Genomic DNA, 13,790 nt, shown 5'->3' with positions numbered 1-13,790 from the left:
GTTAAGATTTAGTTTATTTAAAAATAAAAGGTCAGGTTCAAACATTTCTCAAAGTAAAAACAGAAAATTTTCATGTCTGTGATAATATACAGGAGTGCAGTGACCGTATTTGTTTTTATACCAGATTTATTTAGCTTGATTAGCACATTTAAAAATAGCTTATCAATATTTTGATATATGTTGAAGTCCTGTTTCAAACACTTAAAAAAAAGGCACCCCTCAAATTCAGACATTTTGACCTTATATTAGGGTGTCTATAATATGTATGTTATACAGAACAGCACACTGGATTTATAAACGTCAAGGAATTTGAAATAAAAAACTCACACATTTGTGGCCATCTTGTGCAACATATTCTGGGTAGTAATGTCAAAGGGTTACTGCACCTCTTCACTTGGGTTGAAACAAAAAATAAATAAATAAAAAAAAGGTGAATTTATTCTATAATTTTACTCAGTTTTTAGTGTGCATTAAGAAGACACATCTGTCTATCTTTAGCGCCACTCTGTGGACAAATGTTTCTTAGCTGATTTCATTCTTACATGAGCTCATTATGTTTATGTCAAAAATTCTCATCTTGCCTTCTTTTACCAGTTGTATGGAGTATTGTCTAAGATTTTTTGATGCAGAAAATGTATAGAGAAAATTTGTTCATCAGATCTGACTCCAGTCCTCCTGGCAGCAGATTTGGTCACAAGAGATAACTTAGAAAATAAATCAGTCTTGTTGCTGATAGTCTTTTTTGCTTTTGAAGCTCTTATAAATACACAAGTATTCAGTTTATTCCATGTCATTAAAAGCTAAAAACTTATCACAGGATCTTTAACTTGAATGTACTTCACTTTGTTTGATTGTTCAGTTTTCTCTTAATTCCCTCGTGAATAAAAATCGTTCTACAAGAAAAAAAAAGAAAAAACAAACCAGGCAGCTTTAAATCATCGTCCTGAGCCCCTGACATAGCATAAGTCAAAACCTGATTGTTAGAAATCTTCCTTCAGGGATACGACAAGTGCAAACTTATACTTTCATTTTAACACGGCACCTAGAAATGTAACTGAAACTTCAAGTGTTCCCAGAGTTTATAATAAAATTAAAGTTTCAATGGAGCTCACATCCAAATACGATAGAAACCCAAGACCACTGTGAGACAGGTGAACACTGAGCCTGGAAAACAAAAACAGAAAGGTCAATCATTTCTCTGCTGGATTAAGTCACTATCAGATATATTTATATTATTTTATCTTTCTTTATTCAACATGTAATGATGCCATGGAAGTTCATTTCTAACAGGTTAAAAACAAAAAAAGGAGACTTGGACTTAATGAAAAGAGATCACTATATCAATTCATGATAACGAAAGAGTAAGTGAAAATGACAAGAAAAGTCATTTTAGCGAGATAAATAAGCCAAAAAAAGATAGAAAATGATAATAAGTGGGGAAAAAAGTAAAACCTATGATTTAAAAGTGAAGTTATGAAATTAAGAATCCAGTTAAAAGAAAAAGTTCACCTGCAAGGTATTTTATAGTATCCAGCTTATGAGACTCCAACATGGTTTTCAAACCGGCCACTTCAGTGTCTATCTTCATGTTGGTCTGAGTTAAATAACGCTCCTGCTCTGCAGTCTGTGACAGAGGAAACCAGAGAGAAGCATTAAAAATGATCTCACTTACAGGATATTTGCACTGACAAACCTTTACTTTTCAGAACTGTACCTAAAAGTATTTCTACGCAGGTGTCTGCCCTGTCCTGTGGATATTTTTAACAAATAACAAGATAATGCAGAAATCAGATGGGGTTAGATATTATAAATACTGAGTGAGTACAAACCATTTCCATTATGTCAGTTCGGGTTTCTAAAAGCTTCCTCTCATGTTCTGCTTTCTGTAAATAAAAAAGAGGTTCAAATTTTGTGCAACAGAAAAAGTTTTAATCTTGTTTCCTCAATCTCCTTGTCCCAGCTTTTCAATATCACATTTTAACACAAAATGCAAGAAATCATCACCTGACAGTGCATAGACATTCAATTCAACAGTCCTTCACATGTCCTGATCCACAACAGCACTGTGCCACCTCTTAACTTCTAAACTGATCCCACAGACAAGGCACAAAAGACCTGATGTGCAGACTCACAGCAACAGCTTCAGGAACACACACAAACACACACACATACATATATATACACACATACACCTAGTAATGTTCTGCTCTGCTTGTTTTTATGCTACAAATTGTCACCAGCTTGCTCCTGCTGCATCTGTCTCTACCTCTGCTGCTGAAATAGTTGCAGAACAGCTTCACCCAACTACTCTTCTCTGCGTATTTCACACTGCAGATGAGAATAAAGAGAGAATAAATGTCCCACTTGGAGAAGATTTAGGTTTAGGAAGGACAAGACTGAACTAACTAACTAAATTTATGAGTGATCTACTGCAAACACTTACCAATTCTTTGACACGACTTTTCTCCAGATTCATGTCCAAAATAGTATCTGAGCGCACTTTGTTCATGACATCCTGCAGAGGCAAAATAACAACAAATCAATTAAAAGTAAGTGCAATTTAGAAACAATTGAGTTGTGTTCTCATTTCGATTATTGCAATGCACTGTTGTTGCAGTAATGGAAACCTGCACTCTGTATCCTTTGGTATTACTGTGAATGCCTCAGCATAAAATTCAGCTGATTTTATGTAAGACAGATTTTTTTTAAGTGTGTGTATTGAGTAAATACAATTAATTCAAGTAATAAATTGATTTGATTAAATGGAAATAACTACTTACGGCCAGTTGGACCTTGAGCTGCAACAGCTGGGTCTTGAGTTTCTAGAGATAAAGTGAAAATGTTGAGAAGATAATGTCATTTTGAAAAAAACCTAAACAAAGAGAAGATACTAGAACTGTTTACAGTAAAATGTCATCAATAATAAAATTTCACTATTATGTTTTGTAATTGTAATTTTTAATGTGTGGATGATTTGAACCTAAAACATCCATATCAATCTAAAATGTTCCTCTTGTCACTTGCATGTGCAGAAAAACCAATGGATTCATGTGTGAAATATGTCCCTGCCTCTGACTAATCTTGGCAGTTTGTTGTTTGTGCCACCTTAAATGTGTAAATCTGTTTGTGGTTTTTCTCTGTCAACAAGGGTGAAGAAGAAATTGATCTCTTCGCTGATTCCAGCATGCTTGTTTCAACACGTACCACTGGCAGGTTGATAATTGTGTGCTACAGTTCTAGTGGATATAATTGAAACTGCAGATTCCAACTGGAATTGAAACTGCAGATTCCAACTGGAATTGGAGAGCAGACATTCAAAGCAAGAAAAAGCTCTGAATTAATTTTTGGATTAGGACGTGGAAAACACAAACCTCGTTCTCTGCCAGGAGAGTAGAGAACTCGCTCTTTTCCAAGATAATCATGTCCTTCTTTACAGCTGCGATTTGAGACATCACTCGCTGCAACATGATCTCCTGAAAAAAAAACACACACAAACACGACCATAAGTTAGAAAAATAAAATAAACTTATTGGGACAAAAACAATCCTCAGACACCAGGAGAACCTGTCATTATGACACATTTCATATCAGTGCAGTTTAAAAAGTTGCTCTCTAAAGTATTTAAAACTTTGAGTGACTTTGTTTCTGCTTCTAAACATAGCAAAGCTCATAATTTGCAGATTAGTGACACGTGCTTTGTTCAAAGGGAATTATCTGCATGTGTTCTGGGGTTGTTCCTTAGTGTTTATTGTATTAGGTAAATTGAAAAATATACTCCTCTGTTTGCAAAGAAGTTTGATTTTCCTGTTTAAAGAGCTATGACAACTTGGCCCGGAAGGCGCTGCAAACTGAAAAATAAGAGCATTTTGAGCATTTTCTGATACAAGTAAGACAGTGTGCAGTCCTTGACCTGATTATGGAGGCAGTGGTTCAGGAAGAGCGTCAGAATTAGAGCTAAATTTTGCTTTACTCTGCAATATCTGCAAGGGTTTCTCACAACTTACCTGCTCGGACTGAAATAAAAAGGCTGAAAATCAGCTAAATTTCCTCTCGGTAAACATTTTGGTTCTAGACAACAAAGTCTCACCTGCTGCACTTTGGTCACCATGTCCCCGTAGATGACCTCCATGTTGGAGTTTGTCATCTGCACCAGAACTTTCACCATCACCTCAGCCTGCTGAGTTGTGAAGCCTGAGGAGAGAATGTGTTTGTTATAGGAGGAAAATCCACAACCTGTTACAGACATTTTTTTAACTTAAGAAAAGATGTCAAACCGTTTTCCTCAAAGAGTCGAACCACTGCGTGTGTGTCAAACATCAGTCTGCCGGCCTCTGGAATTGATGCTCCAGGTTTCAGATCGTACTGCAGAAATTTGGCAGAGAGACTCAGATCTGAAATCAAAGACAGAGAGGAGAAGTTATTTTCTCCAAAGATGACAATATGTCTCAGAAGTTCAAGGTCTTTACAAAAATTTTCACTGAATCAATAATCAAGATTTTTTTGTGCTCCTGATAAACATCAGCTGTTCTGTTAAGTTATAGATGACTTCATGAAACATTTGTATTTATTAGAATAACCCTGACACAGTCAGTGACCACGCACTCTGTGGGGACACGCCTGAAAATATGAGGCTGTGATGCATGTTGTGTAAATACAGACGAGATGAGGGAAAAGGTTTCTGTTGAAAACAGGACCAAAGATCAAGGCCTGGCTTAGAAATAAACATTGTGATAATTATGTTTGAAGTCAGAATTGTTTTTTCTCAAGTGTGGCCCTTCTTGTCTTTTGTGAGTTTGTTCTACTTGTGATGTGATAGTTTTAAAGTCTCTGTTAGGATCTTGTAGTTTATGTAGATTTTGGAGCCCCCCATATAATGTAGTAGCAACAGTAATCTATTAGCTGATTGTTCCTGTACATTTGCAGAAAATGTTCAAGGGATACAGTACTTTGTAAAAACAATCAGTCCTGTTACTGAAAATCTTGTTTTCCTCTATGAAGAGGAATCTTGATACATTTCAGTCTGTTTTATGATTAACAAAACTCCTCTCACAATAGCTTTAGCTAAAAAAAAAGGGGAAACAACACTATCAATACCTGAGTTTGCACTTCAAAAAACAAAAAATCTATTTTCATGAAGTTATACTGGGTCATCTTAAACTTTCCAACAACAAAATATTCTGATGATCTAGCAAACTAAACAATAGTCTAGTCACTGTATTAGGTTACACCACAATATGCTGCTAAAGTAGTGAGTTTCTGACTCTTTCTCTGTGTTATTCTCTCAAAGTTTAGGAGAACAAGTTACAATCATCTAGTGCCCAGATCTCAAGGGGAAAAAGCTTTATTAAACACAGAGCAAATTAAATGCATGGACACATGTCCACTCAGGGCTTCCATACACAGGCACTGTGATAACAACACGCTCGCAACATGTGTAATAAGCCCCTAAATAAATACTGGTGAATTAAATCTGACAGCAGCAACTACATTTGAACTTTCCATTCTCTTATTTTTGTCTTTTACGGTCATGAAAACAGAGACTAAATCAAAACAAAAATCAAACGCCCTAAGAGACAACTTGGAGGACTTTTAATGCAAACCTACAGCTTTAACTTTCAATGCCTAACAATGTCATAAGAAACACTAAGGTCACAAACTCTCAAGAGAAGAAAATGGCTCCATTAGACATAATTGTGCAAACTAACATCGCTGCATCCAAGGACAACAGGTCATTACAGAGGAGGTTAATCTGTTTGTTGCTATTCGACTGTTGATAAGCTCAGCATTACCTCTGGTGGGTATTTGTCCCATCTTCAGTCCATGAGCTCGTCTCTTTCTCCATGTCGGCCTCTCAAAGTGTCTGTATGGATCAATTACACGCCGGGTACACGGTGATGTGCTGACAGCTGCCGTCACCGAGGATCGTGACAGCACAGAGCTGTCATAACTATGGGAAGGGTCAACCCATTTTTCAGGATTCTTTACACAGAGGAGTTTAAACCGAGAATAAGTCTGTTTCAAGACCATTTTCAAGGATGTTCCCCTCCGGCAGAGAGGCTAGACTTCCGCCTGTTAAACCGCGGACGGATTTTCTGTCGTTACGGAGGCAGTTTGTCAACTTTTCACCCGGTTTCCACCATCAAGTCAGCTCCAATGAGAACTCACCGTTACACATCCGGTTAACTTCAAAATAAAGTTCAACTTCAATCTAATGCTTGACAATAAATAAATAAATAAATACATACATAAATAGATAAATAAATAAATAAATAAATAAATAAATAAATAAATAAATAATAAAAAGGGCGGAAATTTCAACTATTTCTTGGCGTATTATGGTTCTGTTTGTGTTTATTGAATAAAGATTTTTTGTTTATTATCATTTTTTTTCACAACACATTTGAAATTTTAACAATATGGTATATGGCAGTTTTGAATGATAATGGCCTTCAGCCTGCACCTCTACCTGAATAGTGAAAGAGAAATCTTCACCAAAACCATGACAAAAACCATGTTTAAAAAAAATGTAGAAAATTATTAGAAAATACTTTTTTATGATTTCTATTTTGATTAACATTAAAGAAAATATAACACAATATGTGGAAAATAATGTTTCTTATAGTATAAATAACTTTAAACCAAACGTTTAAACACAAGAAAGAAATTGGCAACATTTACCACCAGGCCTTTAACTGGAGTCATAAAAATATTTAAAGGTCTGGCCCTACATTTCAATAATAAGGATTTATAATTTGTTGTGAAGGGAATTTTTAAAAATTCAGTTTAAGACCTTTAGACAAAACCATGTTTCCTAATTTTATGTCTTCACTGCTCAGTTAATTTGAACATTTTGAAACCCCATTCCTAATAAATGCAAACCATAAGGTTGCCCCAGATATTCAGTTTCTGCTAGAAATGAAGTGATTAGACTAACTTGCCCTATTTCCTCCGGGTGTCCTTTATGAGAGGCAGCTTTCACCGGCTGCACTACCTTTAGTTTACCAGCAAGTGTCAGTCATGTGTTGTACTCAAACCCTGCTGTCATTTGACTGTATATATATATATATATATATAATGATCACTGTATAATTTAATTTATTTAACCCCCCCCCCCTTCCCACTGGAATGATAATCTAAGACAAGTCTTGCATGTGTCAGTTTCTCTGTACATGGATTTAATGTTGCTATTGGATAACAATAATGCAGACAACTCATTTGTGCGGACAAGAGCTTTGACTTTATAACACAATCTTAATAAAACAGGCAGATTACCTTTGGTTTTGAATGATAGAGATATGAGTGTGATTCCAGTTTCTTCGTCCATAAGGAGTTAAAACTCCGACAGAAAGTAAACTGAGGCTACATCACAGACTGCAGGGATTTATGATCTGAACAAACACATTAAAAAGTGTTTTCTGTCTGGGTGCTTGTGTGTGTGTGTGTGTGTGTGTGTGTGTGTGTGTGTGTGTGTGTGTGTGTGTGTGTGTGTGTGTGTGTGTGTGTGTGTGTGTGTGTGAAATTACTGTACAAAGCACACATGAACAAACTGCTTTTTGGCACATATGAAAACACCCGTCTGTCAAATTTCACTTCGATATTTTTCAGAGTTCCAGTTGGTGGAGTCCGTTCTCATGCCCGAGAAAATACCGGAAGTAGCAAAACACTGATTTTCAAAGTAAATGCAAAAATTCTCAAAAAAATTCATTAAGATAAAGGTTTGGTTCTTCAAACTAAAACTTCTCTTTAGATAAAGATTTTATGGTTTTCAAGTCCGCCTGTAGTCTTTTTGCCATGTCATTGAGATACATGATTGTTCTTGAAAATCTGATAAAGTTGATTTGAAGCAAACTTTAATGTTGCTTATTTGTGCGACTCCTTTGTCGTTACTAGTTCTGTTATTATAATAAGAAACACCAAGAACAAATGACAGGCCCTTGCATGTCCTAACTTATTTTCAGCTGTAGTATTGGGACTGCACCAACCTCTTTTATCTATCAGTTCTGTACATATCTTCCTTTGGACAACCTAATTTATTTTAACAAATTTTATTGTAATGTTCAGTAACAACTTTGCTGCTGTACCACTGTGAACTTCCTAGTTGGGAAATGAATAAAGGATAATCTCATGACTAAAGACAGGTATCAAAGAATCAGCATAAAGATCAACTTTTTGTGCATTACTGTTTTAATTGTGTGACACTTTAGATGTGAATAAATCAAATCCCAGCTGATGAAACAGTTCATTTCCTGTTGATTATTTGTAAATACAGCTGTTACAATTACATTGTTTTAATTAAAGTACGTTACAGAAACCAAATAAAAATGTTTAACTCTGTTCATAACTGGTGCTTAAATCGTCACATTAAGAAATTTTAGTAATAAGGCTTTGAGGATTGTGTGGACGCCATAGCATGCATTTTATTTTGAAACCCTTAACCGGATGTTAGATGTTACGCTTTGTATGCATTGATGTTTAAAACTCCGGCACCTGTTGCCGGGAGGTTTACACACACAGGCACTAATCACTAGTCACAGCTTCATCACATGGAGCGGAGCGGAGCCGGGAATCAGTGGATCTGAGTCGGGGACTGAGAGGGGTCCGCCGGGTCTGGGACGCGCGCTGTGGATGTGGATTAATTTCTCTTTCTCAAGATTACTTTTGGACTACTTCCACTGAAATGTTTCAAGGTATAAAAACAGGTGTTATCTGTCTGATAATATGTTACATACCGTGCGTCTGAGTTGCTATGAAGCGGTACGTAGTCTAATTTTGCTACTTAAATAGCTGTCTTCTGCGAACAAAAAGTTAAAGGTGACTTTTTTCTGATAGTAACTGGTTTTTGACTGGTTTTATTTCACCGGAATCATCATTGCGACATTTAGCTTACAGCTTTTAAGTATGATGTGTCCGTGGGTCACTTCGCTGGGAGACGAGTGTAGATAGTGGGCTCGACCTGACAGCAACAAATGTTTTCACCGTTGAAATTGAATGACTTAAAGGAGGCTCGGCTGTTTTTTTAAGATGCTGAATTAACTACTTAAACTCCTACAATGGTTATGAGGGTTATTTTTTTTTTATCTTCTGAGTCAGTAATAAACAAGAAGAAGCAGCTTTTTGCGACTTTATTTTCCCGGTAATTTCATATAGGGGAGGGGAAAAAAACGCATATCCTCCTGTTTTAGCACGTTTCTCTTCGTGTTTCTCTTTATTGAGTAGCTTTAAAAAAACTCCTTTAGTGTTTGGTGTACATTTCAAATAAAATGTTGTAAAAATGTACAGCACATAGTCATTTGATATGTTGGAAAACACCATATCCTGTGTCAGATGTTGGATGTGGGCACAGAGGAACAAACATATAGTTAAATCTCAGTTACAGACAGGTTTCTCTGTTTGATGAAAAAGATAAAAGGCATAAAGACTCATTTAAGACCACTGGAGCACTGCAATGCTGTCTCTAAGCTGACCTCTTAAATTTAAATGCCATGGACTTGTTTAAATTGTCTGCAAAGCTGTTAATGCCATCTTTGCGGGAAACACAGAGAAGTAAAGTATTGAATTATGTCAACAAAAGCCTGAAAGAACCCACTCTGAGTCACAGCCTATTATTAACAGTGGTCCCTCTCCTTCCCAGCATCCTCCATCCCTGTCGTGGTGTGGTTCTCGCCCTGAGATCTGAAGGATATCTGTGACCACCCTAAGGGACACTGGACTATAAGACATGCTGGCTGCCATGCTGCGCCAGAGCTCTGGTGGAGGATCAGGAGGTGGAGGTAGCAGCAGCAGTGGGACAAAACTCCCTTTAGGTATCTCCAGACTCTCCAGCACTGGCTCGGGGTCAGGGAGCCCGGCCAGTGTGGGCCCCTGGGGGCCGGGCAGACTCTCTAAGAGCAACTCAGTGAGCTCGGAGAGTCCGGATGTTCCCGCCTCAGACCCCAACTACATCATGCAACTGGTCAACGATGTGCGCAAGTTTGCTGATGTGCTTCTGCAGCTCAAAGAAGTTTTTAACTCCAAAGGTAAGACTGGACAGAGATCAAACAGAGCAAACAATGTCTTCTTTCTTTATTCTGATCTTTTTACAGAAAATAACAGATTTTTTCTTTACTTTGACACTGTTCTAGATTCATGCTGCACTTTAAGCTCTAACTGGGGCTGTGGGATAGCATTTATCCACTTAAGTTTTATGATATTGTATTTACTTGGGAGAGATCTGCCAATATTTTAATAGACAGTTTACATACAGGGTTCTTTTTTTGCTGATATCACTTATATCTTTGCTGTGAAAATGGTGCCTGGATGCTGTATGTTACAGGAATAGACAAATTGCTAGATCCCACTGTTTGATGATATGATCAAATGTTACCTCAGATTTTGAAAAATCTTAATATCTTCTTATTTATGTGAAGATCTCATAGAATGAATCATAGTCTCTGTGTTGTGAAATGACTCATATCTCCAGATTTAGGACAGTTTATACCATAATATCAGCTGGTGTTTTAAATATCTTTGTGTGCAACCTTTTAATGATCAGTCTTGCTGCTTGTCATGTAGTCACACTGTGTGTCTGCCTGTTGTGTCATCTTGTTCTCTGCACACTCACATCGCTGTTTAAACTTGTCCTCTCTCTTGTAGTAATTTTTTACTTGTGACATTTATGAAATCCTGCAGAGTAAAAAAAGTCATAACATCCCTTTAGTTATGTGGAGATCTCATGTCATCCCTAGTCTGTGTGTTGTTAAATGATATCTGCAGATTATCAGCAGGTAGAAAAGGTAAAACAGCGCGGAGGGTTTATAACAGTCTGCAGCTGCCTGTCAGCTTCTGTGTACACACTGTTGTTTTCAGCACAGTGTACACAGTCCCATGGCTGTCTACCTGTTTTCTGCTGCAGCGGCCTTGGCTGCTCGGTCAGTCAACCATCCTTATCTCCCTGTCAGCTGGATTCTTGCCCTTCTCCTCATCTCTTTCTGTGAAGTGGAAACATCCATTTATTCATTATTTATTTTTAAAACTTTTATTAAGTGGTTTAATGAAGTCCTGCACATCAAAAAATACAGGAAAGTATATATTTATGTTTTAGGTGAGTGATTGATTACCTTCATATTACCTAAATAGTATTCACTGATCAAATTGCACAAGATGTTATTTTACACAGATGAGACTTTTTTTTTTTTAAATTTCAGACCAAAACACCTTTTTTGTTTTTTTACATGGCTCACATTGCAGTAGAAAACTCCTGACACGTCCGCACAGAGCCTCCAGGTAGTGCATCTGATGAAGGAAGTGTGAAGGAGAATGGAGTAGTTTTTCACTTCTTTTAGAATAGAATAGAATAGAATATTCTTTATTGATCCCCCTCAGGGGGAAATTTTTTTTTGCCACAGCAGCTCACAAAAAAGGGCGGTAATGCAATAACAATAAAAATAGAATAATGATAATAGAATATAAAATTAAAAATTCTAAGAAATATAATGAATAAAAGAAGTAGAGAAAAGTAGAAAAAATTATTACTATTTACATATTTATATAGGAGTGAGGTATATATACAAGATTGGCTCTGGAGAATGAAAATGAAAAGCACTTAACAATGAGAATTTACAGTGAGTATTGAATGCGGTGCAGAAAGGAATGTGTTTATTAAATGCTTGATGTCATGGTGTGAGTTCAGGTTTGTGTGTTATGAAGTCTTATTGCAGAAGGGAGGAATGACCTGCGGTAGCGCTCCGTCTTGCAGGGTGGGAGTCTGAGTCTGCTGCTGACTCTGTCTGCTTTTGTGATATTCTTATTTGATCTTGGGTTAAAAACATGTCTAAATGTTTTTTGAAATAAGTATTTTTAAAAAGTTTGATGCTCTTTTCTTTAGATAATTGACTAAATATGTAAATGAAAGAACTTCCCCTCATAACTAATGAGTCACATCATGTAAAGTCGTGTTGGAGCGTCGAGACAGAGTTCAGGCTCGCTTCTGTTTGTGTCGATCTGTGTAGGCAGTTCATAAATTCCTGAAATGTTATTATCTGCGGTGGTTTTGGATCAGATCCAGATTTGTCAAATCTAAAGCCTGCTAAGGACAGAGTGAATGAGATGCTCCATCCCATGACTCCTGGGCGTCAGAGAAAAGCATTCCAGGCTTTTTTGTGTCTACAGAGGTCGGCAAGGTGCTTGACCCGGCTGGACATGTCGGCCTTACAGAGAGGAAGACTTGCAGTGGGCACTTTTGAAGCTTGAGAGACTTTTCAGTGACCTGCCAGCGTGTCAGGGATCAAAGCAGTAAATCATCATGTGCCAGAGATCCCCGTCTGCAGCCGTCTGAGGCAGAAAGCTAGAGACATTCACCTGTAATGTCTGTCTGTGGCTTTTAAAAGTGTGATCAAACAATGATCCAGGTGTTATTTTTTCTGCTTTGTTTAATTGAAAGGTGATAAATGTATGCAAACAGTCTTACAATGTAGGGAGGTTGCATGTCTGTCGTTGTCGACGTCTTGCCCTCGTCATTAAGAAACCGGTTTGTAATCTTTTGTCTGTCTTTATAACAACAGAGAGCAGAAATCAGAGCCTTAAACAGGCTTTAAAACAAACTTCAACTAGCAGCCCTGTGCCCTCTCTGCTGTATCCACAGGTTCAATAAGCTCAGGCTTATTATGCTAATGTCGTCACTGAGATGCTGACACGTGATTGTAAAGCACAGTATTCCCATCAGAGGCTTATTTGGGCTAAACACAGGAAAGGGCAGATTTGGGGGAGTAGGCTGATTAGGATGTAGAAAACAGAGCTCCGAGGAGCAAAGAGCTCATTGTGTCGCAAAGTGCACACTCACAGAAAAGGTGAAGATAAATATCACATTTCAAACCATGGAAATTTCCTTTTTATACTGAGAGTCTGAATGAACGGCAGGTACCAGAGTTTGGGAACCTGTACTTGCATCTTCACACTGATGCCACAGTGTGTGTTTGTTCCTCCCAAGGTCTTATTTTTGTCCTTGACAGGCCCAGACTTTGGAAAAATCATTCCTATAGAGACAGACCTTTCTCCCTGCAATTCTGCAACAGCGTCTTATTAGAGTTTTACCATCACTGTGTGCTTGTACCTGCACTTTGTACATGAAATGTCGTATTATTGGTGGAGGGTGTGATTTTGCTTCACATTTTGGAGGCGGGGGTGCACGGCTTGAAAACACACAGTGGCCCCCCACCTCACACACACACACACACACACTCAGAAATGCACACAGCATTGTTCTTCAGGTGCCAGTTCCATCACTACAGTTCACCTCCGTCTTCCTCCATTCCACCTCTGTTACAGCCTCAGAGGATCACAACACGGAAGTTGCTGGTCTACCCCTGTACAGATGTTGTTTTTTTGTGTCGAGAAATGAACCAACCTTTTGGAAAAACTCAGAAACACAATTTCACCAACAGCTAAACCCACCCAGGTTGAGGTAGATCAACAACTCCTGTTTGCTGTGAGGTAAAATCACTGTTTCGTCTTTAAGGCCAAAAAAGCAACACATTTGTTGTTTTCCAAAACCTCAGTTTCTGTAGAAATCTTTTCTGTGATGTTTTTTAGACTTGTGGATTAAAATTATGAGCTCGTCAGCGAACAAACAGGAACTTTAAGTGGATAGTTTTTGATTGTGTGCAGGATTTCATCCAGCCTGATTTTTGCTACTTACTGAAAACTTTTGTAACTTTGACTTATGTAGATCCCAAAGTGAGTGAGAATGAAAAAAGAGCTCTTAAAATCAGCAGAATTCTTCTTTGAACTTAGTAAAATAAAAATAAAAATGACCT

At 37.5% G+C, this 13,790-nt stretch overlaps 2 protein-coding genes across 2 annotated transcripts in view; one reads left to right on the top strand and one right to left on the bottom strand.

The window, feature by feature from the left end:
- Positions 1-101: 101 nt before the first annotated feature.
- mcur1 (mitochondrial calcium uniporter regulator 1) lies at positions 102-6,138 on the bottom strand. The gene is made up of 9 exons (XM_074693649.1): positions 5,790-6,138; positions 4,275-4,391; positions 4,088-4,191; positions 3,372-3,473; positions 2,781-2,822; positions 2,444-2,515; positions 1,830-1,883; positions 1,510-1,624; positions 102-1,164 (listed from the first exon to the last, which is right to left on the bottom strand). The coding sequence occupies exons 1-9, from the start codon at positions 6,025-6,027 to the stop codon at positions 1,109-1,111; spliced, it is 900 nt and encodes a 299-aa protein (XP_074549750.1). The 5' UTR covers positions 6,028-6,138; the 3' UTR covers positions 102-1,108.
- A 2,385-nt stretch (positions 6,139-8,523) lies between these two features.
- arhgap29a (Rho GTPase activating protein 29a) overlaps positions 8,524-13,790 on the top strand; it is a 42,334-nt gene continuing 37,067 nt past the window's right edge. The window contains exons 1-2 of the mRNA XM_074693695.1: positions 8,524-8,687; positions 9,632-10,016. Of these exons, the coding sequence (XP_074549796.1) occupies positions 9,719-10,016 (298 nt within the window). The 5' untranslated portion in view covers positions 8,524-8,687; positions 9,632-9,718. The remainder of the gene's footprint in view (positions 8,688-9,631; positions 10,017-13,790) is intronic.

This window comes from Halichoeres trimaculatus, unplaced genomic scaffold (genome assembly GCF_033239565.1).
Source record: "Halichoeres trimaculatus isolate MK-OKI-2021-1 unplaced genomic scaffold, fHalTri1.1 fHalTri1_scaffold_18, whole genome shotgun sequence".
NCBI lineage: Eukaryota > Metazoa > Chordata > Actinopteri > Labriformes > Labridae > Halichoeres > Halichoeres trimaculatus.
The sequence above is the reverse complement of the archived record's forward strand: the minus strand, read 5'-3'. Positions and strand labels throughout refer to the sequence as shown.

Bases quoted from the DNA above. Each gene is read 5' to 3' on its own strand.
- mcur1 (XM_074693649.1), bottom strand. From the start codon at position 6,027: ATGGTCTTGAAACAGACTTATTCTCGGTTTAAACTCCTCTGTGTAAAG. The intron at 4,392-5,789 runs GTAATGCTGAGC...CTTTGATTTCAG, and splicing joins GGGACAAATACCCACCAGAG to ATCTGAGTCTCTCTGCCAAA. The intron at 2,823-3,371 runs GTTTGTGTTTTC...CTTTATCTCTAG, and splicing joins CTCTCCTGGCAGAGAACGAG to AAACTCAAGACCCAGCTGTT.